We start from the raw sequence: 23,142 nt of genomic DNA on the forward strand, positions 1-23,142 counted from the left end.
TTCCGCTTCCGGGCTAGCCTTTGCCGGAAGCAGTATTTGGATGACGCAAAAATGTCGCGCCGTTGGTGATTCCGGAAGAAACAAGAGTGCGGCGTGAACATGGTGCGAGGAGGGTCCGGGAAGAGACTTTGTCAGACCACATCTTGGGTGGAGATAGAGCCAGTCAGCAGTTAGCTAGATTTCCTCCGCATTACCCTTAATTATTTTCGTTCTGACTGTAGTTCTTAAACTGCTCTGAGCGGTGCCTGTTGTGCTCTAGCGAGTGGGGAGAGGGCCAGGTGGGGCACAGAGGATAAGAGGTGCTGGGTGTTTGAGGGAAGAAGGGAAAGGGATGGAAAAAGACGAGCAAAAACTGAAGAAGATGCAATGTATTTCCAGCTCTTTTAACTGTAAAATTTCTATTTCAAGGGGAAGCAAAAGAAAGCAAGAAAGTATGCGACCATGAAGCGAATGCTTAGTCTCCGAGACCAGAGGCTGTGAGTATCTGGAATCAATCTACATCCAAAGATAGAAGAGTTAGGAGGGGATAAGTAGTAAAAGTTTTTGTTGTTATTTTGTGCTTACGTTTCAAAGTATTGTGTCTTGGATGTATATAGCATAGGATACTAGGAAAGTGTGTAACAGCCATTTAGATCCTGAGCGATTACACTGGGGAAGGGGATGGTAACTAAACATTTCTGAAGTGTTCGCTGTTCCACTGTTTTTGTATACTTCATCTGCCATATCACATTTAAGCCTCCTGAAAGCTTGGTAGGATTATCTTTTTATGTTTTTGCCATTACACTACTACATTCCTCCCAGGGGTGGGGGGAATATTTGTTAAAATGGTTGAAAGATGGTGAGGTCAGAGACCATGTTTGTCTTGTGTCCCCAGCACCTGCCACTTAAATAGTTCTGAAAGAAAGAGTAGGAAAACACCTAGACTTCTCCGTTTTATAAATCGTAGCAGAATCCACACCACTGAGGGAGAGTGGAATCATGTTCCCTATTGTAAGCTTCCCTGCTTCAGTGAAGAATAGACAAAGTTATTCAATAAAGACTGGGTCTGGGGCGCCTGGGTGGCGCAGTCGGTTAAGCGTCCGACTTCAGCCAGGTCACGATCTCGCGGTCCGTGAGTTCGAGCCCCGCGTCAGGCTCTGGGCTGATGGCTCGGAGCCTGGAGCCTGTTTCCGATTCTGTGTCTCCCTCTCTCTCTGCCCCTCCCCCGTTCATGCTCTGTCTCTCTCTGTCCCAAAAATAAATTAAAAAAAAAAAAGACTGGGTCTTGGGGTGCCTGTCTGGCTCAGTAAGCAGTAGAGCATGGGACTCTTGATCTCGGGGTCATGAGTTCCACTCCCACATTGGGCCTAGAGCTTACGAGAAAGAAAGGAAGGAAGGGAAAGGAAAGAAAGAAAAGAAAGACTGGTCTTCATCGTGTTTAATAGCATTTGAACAAAGGAATGGCTTTCAGAGTTATTGAACTGTATTCTCTGGGGTGCCTGGGTGGCTTAGTTGGTTAAGAGTCAGACTCTGGATTTGGGTTCAGGTCATGATCTCACAGTCCATGGGATCAAGTCCCATGTCGGGCTCTGTGCTGACATTGCAGAAACTGCTTGGGATTCTCTCTCTCCCTCTCTCTGCTCCTTCCCTGCTCGCACTGTCTCTCTTTCAAAATAAACATTTAAGAAAATTGTATTCTCAGCCTTTGGTTTGTATTTATTATGTAATTTTTAGGGAATTTGCCTCATTGATAATATTTTATTTGCAGTTAAGGGGTAAATTTTATGTATGTATTTTTTTACATTTTAGCCTTTTATAATAGGCATATGGAGGAAACTTTTTCCTCCTACTTTTGGAGCATTTGAGTCTTCAGAAGATCAATGTCAGGCTTTCTCCACTGCACTGAAGTGGGTTTTGATCCTTGATATGAAGAGCTTCTGACAAAGAAATAATAGATAATAGTATAATGTCTATTTACTCATTGACAATTTTTATAGATTATTGGCTAGAGATTTTTAAATTTCATGGTGTTTAACTGATTATGTTACTTCCAGCCTATTTCCCACACAGTTATTTGTGCTTAGAAAGTTTATGTTGATATAAACATAAAGATGTCGCAGGGGCACCTCAGTGGCTCAGTCAGGTAAGCATCCAACTTCGGCTCAGGTCATGATTTCATGGTTCGTGGATTTAAGCCCTGCCTTGGGCTCTGTGCTGACAACTCAGAGCCTGGAGCCTGCTTCAGATTCTGTGTTGTGCGCTCGCTCTCTCTCTCTCTCTCTCTCTCTCTCTCTGCCCCTCCCCCGTTTATGCTCTGTCTCTCTCAAAAATGAATAAATGTTAAAAAAAAATTTTTTTTAAGTTACGAAGCAGAATTTCCTCTGTAGACCAAAACAAAACAAAACAAAAACAACACCTCAGAAACTTTACATTTTGCATGAGGTTATAACTGCTATGATTTTTTTCTTCTCTCTTGCACTTAATTTGCTCTCTTTCTTCCAGTAAAGAGAAGGATAGATTGAAACCTAAAAAGAAAGAAAAGAAAGATCCCAGTGCACTCAAGGAAAGAGAAGTGTAAGTAATCAAAAATTTCAAGTTTTCCTTTAGAAGAGACATTTTAGAACCATAGAACTGTTAGAAATCCAGGCTTTCCCTGAGCTGATTTGCTCAGTCATTTGTAAATCTGGCACAACTGTGCAAATGAAAGTCATGTTACTGACCATGTATCAATTCCAGTGGTTGGTGAACATGTATCAATTCCAATTTCATGGAGCAATAAATTTCCTCTAAATCCTGGGGGTTAGATCTAAAATTATTAATTTTTTCTTCCCCAAGATCTTTGAAAAGAAACAATTGTTATTGTCTAACACACCAGCATTTTGTTGAAAGAATGTATCACCAAAAATAGTAAGGACAGAATTTCAGAATAAAGTCATTCCTTTTAAATAAATACACTTGATGAAACTTCATCATATTTTCCTTATTTTCTCATTTTGCCTTAGATTGGTAATGGATATATCATCACAGGATTTATTAGGATTTATTTCCAATGAATAAGGAAAAAGGAGCTTAATCTATAGCAAACTGTTTGAAGCAGAGACTTCATTTGCATTGTTAATATCAAAATATCAATGTAGACATTATTTTGTGTTTTGTATGTTCTTCCCTCAGCCCCCAACATCCTTCCTGCTTATTCTTCCAATATAACACACAGCTGGGCCCACCTTACCATATCCTTGTTGATACCAACTTTATCAACTTTTCCATTAAAGCCAAACTTGACTTAGTACAATCAATGATGGACTGTCTCTATGCCAAGTGTGAGTATCATACATTTGCCTTTCTCTGATGTTTTAGAGAATAATTATATTTACCCAAATACATGAAGGGAATGGGGTCCTAGTTACTGGATCTCTAGCCATTGCTCACCATAGCAATGAGCATTTTCAGTAAATTGAAATACAATGCAGATTTGACTGGGAACAATTAAACTTTCACAATTCAGAAAACACTTAGCCTGCTTTGACCATTGTTGTGGACATCAGTTTTGAACATAGGATGGGAATTTTTTGTTTTAGAGTTCATTTTAAAATTTTGGGTAAATGAAAATTTATTATATTCTTTTGCATTAAGGAGGAAACATGCTCCATTCCACTCCAGTGTGGAAAAGCTATATAAGGTATTTTGCCATTTATGATCACAGAACTAGAAGTGATGCTGGTTTATTCATTTTGGCATTTATTTGTACCACAAAGGACTGGAATAGGTTATTTACACCTCGGTGTGCAGTTTACCATTAGTAGATTTCCCTTGTGTTTAGGTGTCCCCTCCTTCAAGTGATCTTCCTTCACCACAGTGAGTAGTAAGAAGAAAGTCTAGGCCATGTGTACAAGGGAATAACTTCCTAATAGTGAGATCTGTTGTGTGGGTTTATGTTTATATATTTTCCAGTCATCTAGTTAAAGGTGCAAATGAATATTAGGCTTATACTTTGCCATAAGAATAAATCAAAGGAAAAAATTTTCACCTCCTTCTTTAATTTTTATTTATTTTTTTATTTTTTTATTTTTTATTTTTTTTTATTTATTTTTTTTTTAATTTTTTTTCAATGTTTTTTATTTATTTTTGGGACAGAGAGACACAGAGCATGAACGGGGGAGGGGCAGAGAGAGAGGGAGACACAGAATTGGAAACAGGCTCCAGGCTCCGAGCTGTCAGCACAGAGCCCGACGCGGGGCTCGAACTCACAGACGTGAGATCGTGACCTGGCTGAAGTCGGCCACTTAACTGACTGCGCCACCCAGGCGCCCCTCCTTCTTTAATTTTTAAAAGATGCTATGTAATGAATAATAGTTGTAGACTTATAGGAATGTAAATTTTGTTTATTGATTTATTAAAAATAATAAGTTAGGAAGGTGAGGTAAGGAATGTGATGTAAGATGCATTCTTCAAATGCCCTAAAATTAATAAACATAAAGGTGACTGCATATTTTTATTATATCAAGATATGAAGGTAACCACCAAATGAGAAAAACAGCTAATGAAGTAAAATAGTGGTCTGTGAGGATTAGAATTGGTGGGGTGGGAAAGCATCGGGGAACAGCAATTTTTTCATATGGATGTCTGTGTTCCAGTCTTCTGTGTAACATAATACCCCAAAGCAAAGTTTGAAGAAATATTCAAGAACAGTACAAATTCAGTTACCTAGGAGATTCTGTAACTGTTTTTAAAGCTCTGGCTACTTAATTGTTCCTCATTTGCCTTTATACCTGAAGGAAGACTTTTATTTTCTTCCTCCCTTGAAGATGCCCCTTTGACCTTTCCATAGCTCCTGGTCCCTTTTCTGCCTGATGTTCCAATGAGGGAGGATAAGTTAGCTTTCCATCAGCTTTCTTTTCTGTCCATGAGTCCTCTTCCCTGTTACCTTCCCTTTCTTGATAGTCATCTTCCTGGGCCTACTTTACTGCTCCAGATGCAAGCCCTTGCTTGTTTCACTGCTGTATGGCTCTGAAATTGATCCTCTCAAGGTGCGTGTTGCTCTCTGAATCCATGACTGTCTGATCTTACTGATTTCAGATCTCCATTTTACTGATTTTCTTCTGGACATGGTACTCTACTTGAAAATTTCTTAACTTTATACACATCCAAAAATATCTCTGTACTTATAAAAAAAAAATCTAGCATAAAAAAATTAAAGCTTCCTCTAATGCCTTTTCTCAGAGAGGGGCAGTTTTTTAAAAAAATTTTTTTTAATTTTTATTCAGTTTTTTAAGAGGCAGAGAGAGACAGAGTGTGAACGGGGGAGGGACAGAGAGAAAGGGAGACGCAGAATCCAAAGCAGCTCCAGGTTCCGAGCTGTCAGCTCAGAGCCTGACACGGGGCTCAAACTCACGAACGGTGAGATCATGACCTGAGCCAAAATCGGATGCTCAACCAGCTGAGCCACCCAGGCGGAGAGGGGCAGTTTTTAAAAACGCATATATAGTCTCTGAACTATAGGTAATTTTTGTTTATTTTTGAAAATGGATCATAGGTTATTTACTATTTATATTTGTGCCTTTTTTAACAGCTTTGAGATATATTTCACATACCACTTAAAGCGTATGATTCAATGGCTTTTACCGTATTCAATTTTAGAACATTGTGTTACCCAAAAAAAAACTCTGAACCCCTTAGCCATCATCCCCAACCTTTCAAATCTCCCTCTTCTAGTTAACCACTAATTTGTATCCTGTCTCTATAGATTTGCCTATTTGGGACCTTTCATTAAAATGAGATCATACAATATTTGGTCCTCTTCCATTTAGCATGTTTTCAAGTCTCATCCATGTTAAAGCCTCTTTCTTTTCACTATCATATAATATTCTATTGTATGGCTAGATCACATTTTTTTAAGAATTTAAAAAAATTTTTTTAACGTTTATTTATTTTTTGAGAGAGAGAGGGAGACAGAGCATGATCAGGGGAGGGGCAGAGACAGAAGGAGACACAGTATCCAAAGCAGGCTTCAGGCTGTGAGCTGTCAGCACAGAGCCTGACACGGGGCTCAAACTCACAGACTGCGAGATCATGACCTGAGCCAAAGTCAGACGCTCAACCACCTGAGCTACCCAGGAGCCCCTTGATCACATCTTATTCATCCATTTCTTCTTACTTTTTACATTGAACAATACTCTGGTTTCTCTTCAGATCAAATAAATCTTTTGCCTTTTACTTTTTACATTGAACACATATATCTTGAACCCTTTGCTGTATCGGTATGTATCCACTAGGACCTCATTCTTTTTTAAGCTTACAGAGTATTGTTTATATAATTTTCAAAAGCCAATATCCTATTAGATATTTGGATTACTTGCAGCTTTTACATTATTATAAATAAGGCTGTAGAGAATATCAGTGTGAATATATCTCTGTTAGGGTGGAGTAATTTTTAAAAAATATTTATTTTGAGAGGAGAGAGAGAAGGGGCGAGGGGTAGAGAGAGAATCCCAAGGAGGCTCCATGCCGTCAGCACTGAGTCCTACTTGGGACTCCAACTCATGACCTGAGCCCGTATCAAGAGTCAGGCACTTAATCTACAGAGCCACTGATGCGCCCCCTAGGATACATTTCTAGAAGCTGTATTGCAGTATCAAGGGGTATGTATATATTTTTTAATAGGTGTTGCACAATTGCCCTAAAAGGGTAATACATATTTTTATACCTACGAACTTAGTGTGAGAATACCTGTCTCCTCAGTATTGGGTATTTTCCTTGTTTAGTCTTTGCCACTCTAATAGGAAGAAAGTGAAATCTTGTTTCAATTTATATCTCTTTAATTAGGAGTGAGATTGAGCACCTTTATGCTCGTCGACCATTGTATTTCTTCCTCTATGACCCGAAGTGTATAAACTGAAATATAGCATGGTAGTTAAGAATCCAGTTGATAGCCTGACAGTCTCCGTTCAAATCTTGGCTTCACCATTTGCTTCTACTTACTTCTTTGTGCCTTAGGTTCCTTCTCTATAAAGTGGGGATGGTAATAATAATAATGCTACCTGATAGGTATTATTCTGAACATTAAATGAGATAATCCTTGTGAAGTGCTTGGCACAGTGTCTGGGAATCAGCACATAACTTAAGCTATCATTATAAGGTCTCTGTATGTTAAGGAAAGTAGCCCTTTGACAAATGTGTAGAAATATTTTTCCTTTGTTTGTTTTTATTTTAATAGGACTGACAGCTGTCAAACAAGTTTTCTATTTTGATATGATCAAATGTACATTTTCCGATTAATTTCATGGTTTCTTTTGGCTCACATTTAAATTTTTTCCCATCTAGAATTTATTTGAATATAGAAAGAATGACGGGAATTCAACTTAATTTCTCTCCCAGATACATTTATGACACTTTAAGTGGTGTGGGGCTGGGACAGTTTTCTAGTTTCTTTATCAATAGAGATTTTATTTACCTCTGGTTCTTATTGTTCATTTCAGTATGCTTATTCTGCTGTGATTTCAGAAGCCTTATGGGTCTTTTAAAGACTTATAATGGGATGTAATTAAAGTAAAACCAGTTTCTTTACAAGTTCTGTTATTAATCTGCATATTTTTTCCTCTGGCAGGTATCCCTTGTATAACTGACTGTGTAATGGCTGAAATTGAGAAGTTGGGGCAAAAGTATCGAGTGGCTCTAAGGTAGGAAGGAGCTGGTCTACATTTTGTTATACTGAAGATTCTTTTAACCATCCTCCATCTGTTTGCTGTCCAAAGATTTGTTGGATAATTAGTTTAAATAAAAATCAGACAAAACTAGTTAACTGTTTATGATCAAGAAAGCAAACATGTGAAAGCTAGAGATTTTTAAGCTGAAGCTTTTTGAATGAAGTTATTTAGTCATAGTGGTCTTGTGGGCCTCTTTTTAAGTTCCTCTAGATTTTCAATTAGAAAGTGTCTTTTTATTAGTTTGCTAACTAGATATCTCTTTTAGAATCTCATATGTAAAGTGGTGGCTCAATTGGTTAAGTGTCTGACTTCGGCTCAGGTCATGATCTCACGGTTCGTGAGTTCGAGCCCCACGTTGGGCTCTGTTCTGACAGCTCAGAGCTTGGAGACTGCTTCAGATTCTGTGCCTCCCTCTCTCTCTGCCCCTCCCTCGCTCATATTTTCCCTCTCTCTCTCTCTCCCTCTCTCGCCCCCCCCCCCAAAAAAAAAAAAAATCTCACACATAAAGTATTCACATTCTAGGTTTTGAGCTTACTCTAGAAACTACACTTGAGTTGAAAGTAGTGGTTCCCAAAGTATGTTCCCTGGACCCCTAGGAGTCCCAGAGACCTTTGCAAGGAGTTAACAATACTATTTTCACAATAGTAGGAAGACATTGTCTTTGTCACTGTGCTGACATTTGTACTGATGGCAGAAATGCTGGTGCCTTAGTGCCAATCTAGGCAATGGACCAAAATAATGTTAGTAGTCTTTGTATTATTCTTCAGTGTCACTCATGACATTTAAAAACAAAAACAAACAAAAACCCAGGGTCACCTGGCTGGCTCAGTTGGTAGAGTATGCAGCTCTTGATCTCAGGGTTGTAAGTTGGATGTAGAGGTTACTAAAAAAACCAAAAACCCATAGTCACTTAAGAATATCCTTGATGAGGCCTGCCTGGGTGGCTTAGTCAGTTATGCGTCCGACTTTGGCTCAGGTCATGATGTCACGGTTCGTGAGTTAAAGGCCTACATCGGGCTCTCTCCTGTCAGCACAGAGCCTGGAGCCTGCATCAGATCCTGTGTCTCCCTCTCTCTGCCCCCTCCCCTGCTCATATGTGCAGCCCCTCTCCCTCCTGCCTCCCTCTCTCTGTCTCTCTCCAAGATAAGTAAACATTTAAAAAAAATTTTTTTTTAAAGAATATCCTTGATGAAGTATTAAAATTTGTTGATTTTGAGGGGCGCCTGGGTGGCTCAGTCGGTTAGGCATCTGGCTTCGGCTCAGGTCATGATCTCACGGTCCATGAGTTCAAGCCCCGCGTCGGGCTCTGTGCTGACAGCTCAGAGCCTGGAGCCTGTTTCAGATTCTGTGTCTCCCTCTCTCTCTGCCCCTCCCCTGTTCATGCTCTGTCTCTCTCTGTCTCAAAAATAAATAAACGTTAAAAAAAATTAAAACAAAACAAAAATTTGTTGATTTTGTTACATCTCGCCCCTAGGGTGCATGTTGGTATTCCTTGTGATGAAGCAGCAAGTACGCCTCGAGCACTTCGGCTGCTTACCAAAGATTGAAGCTTGTCTCAATGAGCAGCTCTTGTGTGCTTGTTGGAATTGTGAGCCAGACCAGCTGCCTTTTCATAGAGTGTCATTTTTACGTGAAGAATAACTGACAAACACTGGTTTTTCAGACTTCAGTGTTTAGCAGATAGTTTCTCAAAAATTAATGCAGTGAATCTGTCACTTCAAGGAAAACAGCTTACTGTATCATAATGAGAAAGTTCAGGCTCCCAAGTGAAAATTAGAGTTTTGGAAAACCATGAGCTTATCACATTCCCAATACTCAAGAAAGACCTTTCTGTTGAGACCAGTGAAGGTGTTGGGTGTGCTTTTTTTGATATCGTATAACTATATGTGTCAGTATTTGGAAGATTTGTGTGATTCACTGATTCGCTATTTTCCAAATGATCAATATTGCAAATCAATATTGCAAAATCATGCCTGGGTGAAAGACTCATTCAGGGTCCAAGATAAACCAGTGAATTTGTGTGTGTGTGTGTGTGTGTGTGTGTGTGTGTGTGTGTGTGTGTGTGAGAGAGACCTTTTAGAGGTGTAAATTAGATACTATAAAATTCACCAAGTTTAATTGTATAATGTGATGGGCTTGGCAAATGTGTACAGTTATGGAACCACCGTCATAGTCATGAAATAGAACATTCCCGTCAATCCAGAAGTATGATTCCATTTATAATGAAGTTCCAGGAAAGGCAAAACTATGCTAATGGAATATAGACCAGTACCTGAAGCTGAGCGTGAGAAAAGTGCAACTGCAAAGGGACACAGGGAACTTTTTGTAGTGATGGAAATGTTCTATATCTCAGGTGTGGAGATGGTGATGTGAATATATCAATTTGTCAAAACTAATCAAATTTTACATGTATAGTCAGTGAATTTTATTATATTTCACTTATACCTAATAAAGCTAACTTTTTTAAAGGCAAAGAAACACAGGAACCTGATGTATAAGAGTGGTAGTGTTTTAGATGAATGGGCAAGTGATGAACTATTAAAATATTGGTTATTCCTGTGGAAAGAAAGAAAACTGGGTTCTTATCTCACCTCTTTCACAAAAACCAATTCCAGGTAGATTAAGTATCTAGATTTTTATGGAAAATCTAGAGAACATCTTAGTGATTTCAGCATGGGCAGGAATTTCTGTCCAAACCATAATGGAAAACGAATTAATCTGACTATATTGAGATTGAATACTACCGGTTAACAAAAAACAGCATAAACAAAGTGAAATGACAAGCCACAGATAGTGAGACGATATTAGTAATGCATATAATCAACAAAGGACTTATTTTCAAAATTTATAAAAAACCACAAATCCATAAGACAAGGGCAAAATCCTTATTCGCAAGGAGATATCATTTCATACCCAGCTGATTGGCAAGAAATGAAGTTTGCTTAACGATGCCACGAATAGTTAAGACTGAGGGCAGTGAGGATTCTCATAAGGATGTAAAGTGGACAGTCACTTTGGAGAGCAGTTTGGCAGTGTCACTGCAAGAAGTTCTGTCTTCCCAGTCCTGTTTTCCTCTCCTCTGCGTAAACGCTCTTCTCACCAGAAACATGGGCTCACTTTTCCCTGAACACCACTGAGCCATTTTATAGATGGTTGGTGCCCTGTTCAGAATGTGCCTGCCTTCACTTTGCTTGGAATGTTCTTTTGTCTTCATTTTGTTTAATCTCCATGTAATTTTTTTCAAGGTATACCAAATCCACAGTGACTTAGCTCCGACCTACTGCAACATGGAGTATTTTTCTTGCACTTGGTACCCATATGCTGCCTTGTGTTTTTATTCAGCTTGTGACTCGTCATTATTACGTAATAGGAAGAACATGGCTCTCAGAATCACAGACTTGGGATTTTTCTTTTCCAAATTTGTAGGAAAGTAACATGTTTGATTTATTCATGGCAAACGAGATAAACATATACATACAATAAAAGGTAAAAGTCCCCTTGTATATTCACACTTTGTCCATTTTTCTACCCTAAGAGTGACAACTGAGACGGGTTAGTAGATAGTGTATGTTTTTCCAGACTTTTTTTCTTTTTTTTTTTTTTTCTTTTTTTTTTTTTTGACGTTTATTTATTTTTGAGACAGAGAGAGACAGAGCATGAACGGGGGAGGGTCACAGAGAGAGGGAGACACAGAATCTGAAACAGGCTCCAGGCTCTGAGCTGTCAGCACCGCTGTCAGCACAGAGCCCGACGCGGGGCTCGAACCCACGGACCGTGAGATCATGACCTGAGCCGAAGTTGGACGCTTAACCGACCAAGCCACCCAGGTGCCCCCAGACTTTTTTTCTAAGACAATGCAAATGTAGAGAAAGACAGTGAAAGAGAGTTATATTTTCTTAATTGAATCATACAGGTATATTGTTCCATGACCTGTTTTGTTTATTCAGCAATTTGAATTTTTTTGAGATTGTTAATTCAACAAGTCCTGCCATATCAGTACAGACAGCTCTACCTCATTTTTTTTTTTAGACAGGATGGGGCAACACAACGTATTTAACTTTTCCCTTGCTGATGGATATTCAGATTATTTCCAGTTTTTCACTATTTAAAGTGTGCTGTAGTGACCATCCTTGTGCCTATATTATTGCACATTTGTGGAAGACAACTTCTAAAAAGGAAATGGTTAGGTTAAAGCTGTTTGATTTTGAATCCTGGCTTTTCCCAGTTGTATACTTTGAACAAATTAATCTTTCTCAATCGGCTTCCTCATTTGTCAAATGGAAATATAATAATTCAGAGTCTTGTGAAGATTACATGACCTAAGGTGCACCAGCTGGCAGTAAGTTTTAATTCCCTTCTCTTTCTGTTGTCTTTCCAATTAGAAGATAAGCTGAAAGAGGAGAGGGAGGCCTTAAAATCGCCACATGGATCAAGTCACTCTTATTTCACAGATCAAGACTCAGAAAGTTATCCAATTGCCTGAGTATTTTTGTTAATCCAGTTTTGTAACCTTTTAGGATTGCCAAGGATCCACGATTTGAACGATTACCATGCACACACAAAGGAACCTATGCAGATGACTGCTTAGTACAGAGAGTAACTCAGGTATCATCATTTAAATATTTGCTTTGTGTTTCCCTTCATAGGAAGCATGGATGTCCTCATTTACTTAAGGAAGTGAGTTGGAAATGTATACTGTAACTGTAATGGAAAAATCGCAGGCTTGGGGAGGAGACACATGGGTTTCAAATCTCAGCACCTATGTTTATTGGGTGTGTGATTTGGGGCACTTACTGATTCTTTATTCCACAAGTTGTCTCCATAAAATGCTGTAAGGGAATGAGTATACATATGATATCAGGTTTCACCTCCCTGTGAATCAAACATAATCCATTTCCATTATTCCCCATGCAGGAATGTTATTCCTTTCCACTGTGCCTAACCATGAATGTTTTTCAGTTACATCTGAGTCTGCCAGGGTGCTGTCTTACAAGGACTCTGGAATAACTAGGTTTTTGAGTCTTCTGTTCTGGCCTCCTTGTCGGCACCACAAAAACTTCTGCTATTGATTGTCCTTTCTAGAGCCCCTCTTTGCTGAAGATAATCATCTTCATCTAGTGACCACACTTCCATCCCTTTAGCGACTCCATCCCTTGGGTAGAGACAGCATTTGCCTTAATCTCCCACAGCACAACTGACACCAGGCTACAACTCTTCTCAAAATGTAATGAGAGATTTGGGTATGACGGAAGTAAAATATGATACAACTGGCAGCTAAATGTTGTTGCTTTCAGAGCTGCTAGGCTCAAACTCGTCCTGGAGACCCTATTATTAGCTTCATGGCTAAGAAGTAGCCTACCTCCACCACTACGAGGTCTCAGAGTAGGCCCAATCCCAGAGATTCCAGGAAAGGCGAAAGCTATGCCCTCTAATCTAACACATTTACTTGCCTTTGCATAGAGTCTCTTGGGGTGTTTCCCAAACAAAAAATTGTCTGTCTTAAATGTGCCCTAAATGTCTTCCACTTGTGAGACAAAAACCAATTTGCAGCTTTTAAATAGTTTTTCTATCTTCTTTCCCTCAAGATTCTTAGAGCTACATTATCCCCAAGCAACTTATTATTATATGTTTTGTAAGTAAGAGCTCCTAGATTATAGTAGCTACTCAACAAATTGTTATCACCTTTTCTTTGCTCTTTACTGTGAATATGAGTAATTCTCCAGATTAGCCAGTGTACCATTATCCAGTATCACAAAGTAATAGACTCAATGTGTGAATACTCAATGGGTGTCTCTTATTACAGCACAAGTGTTACATCGTGGCCACAGTTGACCGGGACCTTAAACGAAGGATCCGGAAGATCCCTGGAGTTCCCATCATGTACATTTCTAACCATAGGTGAGACTGTCTCTTGGGGAAGTGATTAAAAGTATATAGTGGATATCAGTTGAAAATGAGGTCAGGTTGTAGGGAGATTTGAAAGTGATTGTCGTATCAAATGCTTACGTAGTTATAGTTGAAGAAACGAGATGAAGTAACAAGAACGAGGGCAAAAGATAAAGCTAGGGTTTAGGAATGAGACATTCACATTGTTACAATAAGACTAGTAGAAGAAATAGATGTGCTTTAAATACAAAGCAGTAATTTAAATTAAGCTAATTTGGCCAGAGATATCTTTTTTTCTTTTTTTTTTTTTTTTGAAAGCCTAGTAGTTGTGATTAGCGCTTTTTCTGGGAAACTAAAAGCTTATCAGAAAAAACAAAAACTGGTCTTTATCCTGCTTGGATGTTCCCATGTCAATGCTTTTCAACGTGGGAAGAGTGAGTACAACATAGTGGGAAGAATGGGCTGAGGAATTGGCCTTACCTGGACTCAGTGCCTGGTTCCCTCACTTGTTAACTTCCTGACTTTGAAGAATAAAGATAATATGTTAAAGTCAGCATTTTGCTGTAAATCATTTATTATGACACCCCTTTGAAATGTTCCCACTGACAAAAAGGATTCATAGTGGGAAGATGACAGTGTTGTAGTCAGTAAAGGGTGGGTTTTTAGGTGGGTTCTGGACCCACCTTTCTTACCAGTGTTAATTTTTTTGTCCTGATCAGGTACAACATTGAGCGGATGCCAGATGATTATGGAGCCCCTCGGTTCTAATTCTAACACTCTAAAGATAGAGTTCCTCTGCCTTCCTTTACCAACTTTTTCTGTTGCCAGTTCATGTAGCAATATGCTGTAACAAGAATTATTCTCCTTCTTACCCATTTGCTCTGTTATGAGCTGAGTATGGTTAAATACACTCACTTTTGATGTTGTTTTGAAATTGACATTTTGTATCATTTTGAATTTTGTTGCATCTTTTTATAAATCAGATGATTACACACATAATTTGATGCTTGTTATTTTATGTTGATCTACACAACAAATATTTATTAAGGTTATACTAGGTGCTTAATAAGGTATGGTCCTGCCGGCAAAACACTGATATTATAGGGGAAAAGAGGAACATGTATGTGAATAAATATAGTGATGCCAGGTTAAAAGTCGGAGGGAATAGACCTATATATGAGAAAAGAACAATTTCTTTCTACTTGGTTGGAACGGAGAGGGAGAAAAGGCTAGAGGAGTAATATTTGGCTTAATCTTTAAAAATGAATAGGTGCCTGGGGCACCTGGGTGACTCTGTTGGTTAAGCGTCTGACTTCGGTTCAGGTCATGATCTCGTGGTCCATGAGTTCAAGCTCCGCGTCAGGCTCTGTGCTGACAGCTCAGGGCCTGGAGCCTGCTTTGGATTCTGTGTTTCCCTCTCTCTCTGACCCTCCCCTGCTTGCACTGTGTGTCTCTCTCTCTTTCAAAAATAAATAAACATTTTTAAAAAAGACTTTTTTAAAAAACGAATAGGTGCTTGCCCAATATGTGAAGTAAAGAAATTGAGGTGTAGGAAGCATAAGCATGAACAAAAGCATGGAGACATGGATGCTAATGGAATGACTGCTTGACCTGCTCAGAAAACTACCAGAAGGTTTTTCTAACTAGAACATAAGGGAAAGAGATCTGTACCCGTATCTGAGGCTCCAGAGGTAGGAGGTGTCTGGGAGGGGGCCTTATATGACATGCTAAAGGGTTTGGACTTGAATGTGAGGTCAACAGGAAGTTAAATTAAACTAAAAATGTGATTAAAGTGAATAACGTGATTAGATGTTTTAAATGATCACAAGGTAGTGTAAAAATAGACAAAGAGACCATTGAAATAGAATAGAAAGTCCATAAATAGATATATTTATGGCAAGTTGGTGTATTATCAAGGTAGTATTTCAAATCTGTGGGAAAAAGAAATTTTATTGGAAGGCCAAATAGTGTGGAGTAATTCTACTGGCGTTAGAATCCGGATTCCACCAGTTAATACTCTGTATGAGTTGGGCACACTACATAACCACGTGGTGTCTTCCTTGTTTCCTCTGAACAATGTGCTGTCTAATCCTCCAAACAAGCCTGATAAAGTGGGATTAAATCGAACAGTACATGCCACAAGTTAAGTGTTGTTCAGTAAGTGTCAGTGATTATTATATTATCATTATGGCCAGTTCGCTATTTGAAAAAAGTTTTAGCATTCCTGCTTCATGTCCTTCATGAGAAGATATTTCAAGTGGATCAAAGATCTAAACTTTTTTTTAAGCTATGGAAGTCTTAGGGAAAAAAAAACACAAAAAAATGCATCTTCTCTTTGGATAGAGTTTTTAAGTAAGGTAGAAAACGTAAAAGCCGTAAAAGAAAAGATTGGTAAGTGACTACATTAAAATTACGGATTTCTGTGCAAGGCAGCCCCTGAAACTTAAGACAAATGGCTGACCAAAAATTGCAGATATCCGGTGAGACCCAGATTCTATTTTTTGGTTACTTATCAGTATTATACAGGTGATTTTCTTTAAAAGAAATGGTCAGTGTGATATAAGTGCATAAGTATAAATCTGTAAAGAAACGTTCACACATGGTGAACGTGTCTAGGAGGGAAGTGTCTGGGAGGGTGTCTACTATACTGTTGGTAATAGAGAAAAATTGAAAAGAATGTAAATTTCCATCAAGAGGATCTTAACTATGTTACATCTACACAGCTGACCCTTAGAACAATGCAGGGGTTGGGGGTTGATGCTCTGCACAGTTGAAAATCTGAGTATAACTTTTGACTCCCCCAAAATTTAACTACTAATAGCCTACTCTTAAGTGGGCTTTTTTTTTTTTTAATTTTTTTTTAACATTTATTCATCCTTGAGAGATGGAGAGAGACAGAGCATGAGCAGGGGAGAGGCCGAGAGAGAGGGAGACACGGAATCTAAACCAGGCTCCAGGCTCTGAGCTGTCAGCACAGAATGCAACGCGGGACCCGAACCCACAGACTGCAAGATCATTACCTGAGCCAAAGCCAGACACTTAACCGACTGAGCCACCCAGGTGCCCCACTAATAGCCTATTCTTGATTGAAAGCCTTATTGTTAACATATAGTCAATAAAAGTGTGTTTTGTTTATTGCCTGTATTATATGCTGTATTCTTACAATAGCATAAGCTAGAGAAAAGAAAATGTTAAGAAAATCATAAGGAAGAGAAAATATGTTGCTAATACCATATCAAAAACAAAAATCCACATATAAGTGGACCTGGGCGGTTCAAACCCATATTGTTCAAGGGTCAACTATACTATGGAATGTCACGTGCATTTAAAAAGAATGAAGTAGATGGGGCACCTGGGTGGCTCAGTCAGTTAAGCACGGACTTTGGCTCAGGTCATGACCTTGCAGTTCCACAAGTTCGAGCCCTATGTCAGGCACTGTGCTGACAGCTATGAGCCTGGAGCCTGCTTCGGATTCTGTGTCTCCCTCTCTCTGCCCCTCCCCCGGCTCATGCTCTGCCTCTCTGTCTCTCAAAAATAAACATTAAAAAAAATTTTTTTTTTAAAGAATGAAGTAGATTTAAAAATGGCAGAAGACTTGAATTCAAAGACAGTTCTTTAAAGAAGATACACAGATGGCCAACAAGCACATGAAAAGATGTTTAATATCACTAATCATTAGGGAGTGCAAATCAGAATCACTATGAGATACCACTTCACACCTATTCAGACGGCTGTTAACAATAAATAAATAACAAGTATTGACAAGGATGTAGAGAAATCGGAACTGCCGTGCACTGTTAGAAATGTAAAATGGTACAGTGACTATGGAAAACAGTGTGGTGGTTCCCGAAAGAATTAAAAATCGAATCACCGTATGATTCAGCGATTCTGCTCCTGAGTATATACAAAAGAATTGACACAGGATCTTGAAGAGATATTTGCACACCTGTGTTCACAGCACTATTCACAATAGCCAAGAGATAGAAGCCATCTAAGTGTCCATCAACAGATGAATGAATAACCAAAATGTGGTATATACATACAATGGAATATTACGCGACCTTAAAAAGGAAGAAAATTCTGACACATGCTACAACATGGATGAACTTTGAGGATGCTATTCTAGGTGAAATAAGATAGTCACCAAATGACAAAAACTGTGATTCCACTTATGTGAGTACCAACAGTAACCAAATTCATAGAGACAAGGTAGGAAGGTGGTTCCCAAAGACTGGAGGGAGTGGAGAATGGGGAGTTTAATGGGTATGTAGTTTCAGTTTTCCAAGATAAAAAGAGTTCGGGAGATTGCACAACAATGTAAATGTACTTTAAAAACATTGAAGGGGCGCCTGGGTGGCTCAGTCGGTTAAGTGTCCGACTTCAGCTCAGGTCACGATCTCGCGGTCCGTGAGTTCGAGCCCCGCGTCAGGCTCTGGGCTGATGGCTCGGAGCCTGGAGCCTGTTTCCGATTCTGTGTCTCCCTCTCTCTCTGCCCCTCCCCCATTCATGCTCTGTCTCTCTCTGTCCCAAAAATAAATAAAAAACGTTGAAAAAAAAATTAAAAAAAAAAAAACAAACATTGAACTATACACTTAAAAATGGCTAAAATGGGGGTGCCTGCTAAAATGGGGGCTCAGTTGGTTAGGTGTCCAAACTCCTGATTTCAGCTCAGGTCATGATCTCACCGTTTGTGAGTTCACTCTCATCTGTCAGCACCAAGCCTGCTTGGGATTCTCTGTTTCTGCCCCTCCACCCCTCACGTTTTCTCTCTTTCTCTTTCTCTCTCTCAAAATAAATAAACTTAAAAAAATTAAAATGGCTAAAATGGTAAATTTTATGTATGTTTTACCACAATTAATGATAATAGGAGCTATGTTACTTCCTGGAAACAACTATGACCTAATGTTAAAAAGAAGCAACTTGGGGCGCCTGGGTGGCGCAGTCGGTTAAGCGTCCGACTTCAGCCAGGTCACGATCTCGCGGTCCGTGAGTTCGAGCCCCGCGTCAGGCTCTGGGCTGATGGCTCGGAGCCTGGAGCCTGTTTCCGATTCTGTGTCTCCCTCTCTCTCTGCCCCTCCCCCGTTCATGCTCTGTCTCTCTCTGTCCCAAAAATAAATAAAAAACGTTGAAAAAAAAAAAAATTTAAAAAAAGAAAAAGAAGCAACTTGTGGGATGTCTGAGTGGCTCAGTCGGTTGAGTGTCCGACTTCAGCTCAGGTCATGATCTCGTGGTTTGTGGGTTTACGTTGGGCTCTGTGCTGACAGCTCAGAGCCTGGAGCCTAGTTCAGATTCTGTGTCTCCCTCTCTGTCCCTCCCCTGCTCGTGCTCTCTCTCTCTCTCTCTCTCTCTCAAAAATAAATAAACATTAAAAAAAAATTTTTTTTAAAGAAAAAGAAGCAACTTATAGAGGGGCACCTGTGTGGCTCAGTCAGTGAAACATCCGACTTCGGCTCAGGTGATGATTTCACGGTTTGTGAGTTCAAGCCCCGCATTGGGCTCTCTGCTGTCAGCACAGAACCTGCTTCAGATCCTCTGTCCCCATCTCTCTCTGGCCCTCCCCGGCTCATGCTCTCTCTCAAAAATAAATTAACATTTTTTTTTAAAAAGCAACTTATAAGGGCACCTGGGTGGCTCAGTCGGTTAAGTGTCCGACTTCAGCTCAGGTCATGATCTCACGGTCCATGAGTTCGAGCCCCGCATCAGGCTCTGTGCTGACAGCTCAGAGCCTGGAGCCTGTTTCAGATTCTGTGTCTCCCTCTCTCTCTGACCCTCCCCCATTCATGCTCTCTTTCTGTCTCAAAAATAAATAAACATTAAAAAAAAATTTTTTTAATACAAAATAAAAAAGCAACTTATAGAACAATTAGGTATGGCATGATACCTGTTTTACTTTGTTTTAAACCACAAAAATATGTAACTTTATATGGTAATATACATATATGGATAGAAAAAGATCTGAAAATAATTCTTTTCCTACCCTCCCTTCTCTGCTAACAGAATTTCTCTTAGAGAAAACCATTATTATAGGACTAGATTGTGGCTCATTCCTCCCCCAACACATAATATGGATGTTTCGCCTCCTGGTTGGACCAATCAAAATATTCTTACTCCCTTTGCTGCTGTGATTATTTCAACCCTGGGAGATCAAGCTCAAGCCAATTAGCCTTAACCAGAGCTTTTACTGGAGAGTTGAGTTGCTCTTTTTCTCTGTGGAAGAATTGTTAGGTAATGTAAGCTTTGGAACTGAGTGATCCTATTTGCCCTACATTGGAAAAGCTGACCTGGGTTTTATTTTCGTTGTATAGTCAATCCCAATCCTAACTAATATAGGATGTGTGTCTCCTCAACCAATGGAGAGAAGAAATAGAAAAGGGAAACTCAATCATAAAAATAAACAAAAAAATTTTTTTGTCAAAACCCATTGGACTGCACCACTGGAGATTTCAACATTTCACTATCTGTAAATCAAAAAAGAAAAAAATTCAGACTAGGGAAGGAAAGAAGAAATAATGGTAAATAGAAAACATAAAGTAAGATGGCAGAGAAAAGTCCAAATGCACAGTTCTCATGATGAATGTGACTAGGTAAGTTTTCTTATTAAGACGAATGCACAGGTTGGATAGCTTTTAAGTTTTTTTGAATGTTTATTCATTTTTGAGAGAGAAACAGCATGAGTGGATGAGGGACAGAGAGAGAGAGGGAGACACAACTTGAAGCAGGCTCCAGACTCTGAGCTGTCAGTACAGAACCCCACACAGGGGTGGAACCCAGGAACCGTGAGATCATGACCTGAGCCGAAGTTGGACGCTTAACTGACTGAGCCACCCAGGAGCCCTGGTTGGTTGTTTTTTAAATCTTGTGGCCGTGTGGTATTACAAAACACACCTAAACAGAATGACACAGAACAGCTAGAAATGATAGGTTGTACACTTAGCACACAACCCAGTAGTTCTAGGGAACCTACCCAAGAGAAATGAAAACAATATTCACACAAAGACTTGTATATCAGTGTTTATTATCTTCATTCATAATAGATAAAAACTGGAAACAACTCAAGTGTCTATGGACAGGTAGATGGATAAATTGTGCATTCACACAATGGGATACTATTTAACAATAAAAGGAATGAACTGATACAGCAACATAGATGAATCTTAAAATCAAGTTGAGCAAAAGAAGCCAGACACAAAAAATACACTGTAATTCCACTTATACTCTAGAAAAGACTAATCTAGGGGCGCCTGGGTGGCGCAGTCGGTTAAGCGTCCGACTTCAGCCAGGTCACGATCTCGCGGTCCGTGAGTTCAAGCCCCGCGTCGGGCTCTGGGCTGATGGCTCGGAGCCTGGAGCCTGTTTCCGATTCTGTGTCTCCCTCTCTCTCTGCCCCTCCCCCGTTCATGCTCTGTCTCTCTCTGTCCCAAAAATAAATAAAAAACGTTGAAAAAAAAAATTTAAAAGAAAAGACTAATCTATAGTGATAGTAAATCATTGATTACCTGAGGTGGGGGTGGGGGTTGGCTGTGTACAGATTAAAAAGGAATGGGGGGGGGGCGTATGGAAATGTTCTGTATTTTTATTGTGATGGTTACTTGGATATACTGATTTGTCAAAATGCCTTGAAATGCACACAAAATGAGTGCATTTTGTTGTACGTAGATCATACTTAAGTAAATTAAAAGATGGAAAAAGACATGCAAAAAGAATGTGCTGCTTGAATATGCAAGATGGAAACTATTGAGGTTTTCTTGGTGGCCTAAAATGTGGTCAATTTCATGAAAGTTCCATGGACACTTGGAAAGGAGGCGCAGTCTCTATTATCAGGATATTATCAGGGTAAAAGGTTGGTATTTGTCCATAAGATCTACCTGCATGTTTAGGTCTTCAGTACCTTATTATTTTTTACTTTGATCTGACTCAAGCTGAGAGAAATACCTAAAAGTTTCCTAATAGTATATTTTGTCTGTTTCTCCTTGTACTTCTTAGAGTTTCAACTTGATAAAAGTTGCTACTGTATCGTTGTGTGCATGGGTTTTCATAACTGATATATTTTAATTGTAGCCTTTAGCGTTATAATGTATCCATGTTGTCTCATTTAATGCATTTGGGCCTGAATTCTATTTTTTTCTGATATTGAGAACAGGATCTCTGCTTTCTCTTTCTCTCTTCTTTTTTTCTAAGCATTTCCCTTGTATACCTTTGGCTGTCCTTTTATTTTTAGCTTTTTTCTGAATTCTTTGTCCCAAAAGTAAGGTGCCCTTCCATGGCTTATCTTGTAGACAGTATTGCTAGAGACCAGTCATTTCTTTTTTTTTTTTTTTAATTTTTTAATGTTTATTTATTTTTGAGAAAGAGACAGACACAGAGTGCGAGCGGAGGGTGGGGGCGGGGGGAGCAGAGAGAGAAGGAGACACAGAATCTGAAGCAGGCTCCAGGCTCTGAGCTGTCAGCACAGAGCCCAATGCGGGGCTCGAACTCACAGACCACAAGATCGTGACCTGAGCCCAAGTCAGACGCTCAACCAGAGACCAGTTATTTCTATGTGTTCTTTTTTCTTTCCTTTTCTGAATGGGAGTGTTCACTGTGGTTGTCCTGTTCCTATTCCACCAATTGTATATTTGGTATATGAGGCCAGATAATTTGCATTGTCTTGGTGCATAGGTCTTTAAGTCAAAAAAAAAAAAAAAAAAAAGCTGTACCTCCTGATAATGATTCTACTACATATACACCCCTGCTGTGGAGACTGCTGTTCTTTACCTAGATATCCTGGGCTTTGAACATGATGTCACGACCAGATAAGATTTTGAGAATGTCTTTGTGATGGAGAGTGTTGTGTATATCTGCCCTCTGGTAAGGAAAGTGAGGAAGTGAGGTCAACATTTGGTAACTAAAAGGGTAGAGTGTAGCAGTTGTTTGCGCTGTTAGGCAAATATTTCTGACTGTGTTTTATGGACCCAGGGCAGGACTACTGTCCCCCACCATGTTTGAAGTTAGGTGTGGCAATGTGAGTGAAGATGACCTATTCATTTCTAGACAGAAGCTTTAACAGTCACTGCGTGATTAGGTATGCTCCCTGTTTTTTTCTTGACAGTCATGGAAACAGAGATGGAAACTTGCTTTGCCTAGATCCCAGCCTAATGATGGGAATATTAGAGTGAATGGTAAATAAGGATTTGCTATTTCAAGCTATGAGATTTTGGTTGGCTTTTTGTTTGTTTTTATTACTGTAGTATAACTTAGCCTATATCAACTGATAAAGTACCTGTTAAAAAGTCTGGATTAGAATAATTAGACAAGGAAAAGAAACAAAGGCATCTAAAGAAGTAAAACTATCTCTGTTCACAGATGATGTGATCTTATATGTAGAAAACCCTAGAGAAACCATTTTTAATTTTATTTTTGAGGTTTATGTATTCATTTTGAGAGAGAGAGAGAGAGAGAATGAGCGGGGGAAGGGCAGAGAGGGAGAGAGAGAGAGAGAGAGAGAGAGAGAGAGAGAGAGAGAGTCTCAAGCAGCTTGTGTGCTGTCAGCGTGGAGCCTCACACAGGGCTTGAACTCAACAAACCGTGAGATCAT

At 39.4% G+C, this 23,142-nt stretch overlaps 1 protein-coding gene across 6 annotated transcripts; it reads left to right on the plus strand.

Moving 5' to 3' along the window:
* Nucleotides 1–7: 7 nt before the first annotated feature.
* On the plus strand, nt 8–19,351 carry FCF1 (FCF1 rRNA-processing protein). 6 transcript variants are annotated; one of them, XM_058739683.1, is made up of 8 exons: nt 8–102; nt 409–476; nt 2,482–2,553; nt 3,151–3,299; nt 7,583–7,655; nt 12,200–12,287; nt 13,486–13,580; nt 14,288–14,567. In XM_058739683.1, exons 1-8 carry the CDS (start codon nt 100–102, stop codon nt 14,334–14,336), a joined length of 597 nt encoding a protein of 198 aa, XP_058595666.1. In that variant the 5' UTR covers nt 8–99; the 3' UTR covers nt 14,337–14,567. The 6 variants fall into 6 exon arrangements, with proteins under 6 accessions (XP_058595666.1, XP_058595668.1, XP_058595665.1 ...); XM_058739685.1 differs by having other exon boundaries at nt 76–169; XM_058739682.1 differs by lacking the exon at nt 14,288–14,567 and adding an exon at nt 18,957–19,351 and having other exon boundaries at nt 94–162.
* The last annotated feature ends 3,791 nt before the right edge of the window (nt 19,352–23,142 follow it).

The sequence above is a fragment of the Neofelis nebulosa genome, chromosome 7, assembly GCF_028018385.1.
Source record: "Neofelis nebulosa isolate mNeoNeb1 chromosome 7, mNeoNeb1.pri, whole genome shotgun sequence".
In the NCBI taxonomy this organism is placed as follows: Eukaryota; Metazoa; Chordata; class Mammalia; order Carnivora; family Felidae; genus Neofelis; species Neofelis nebulosa.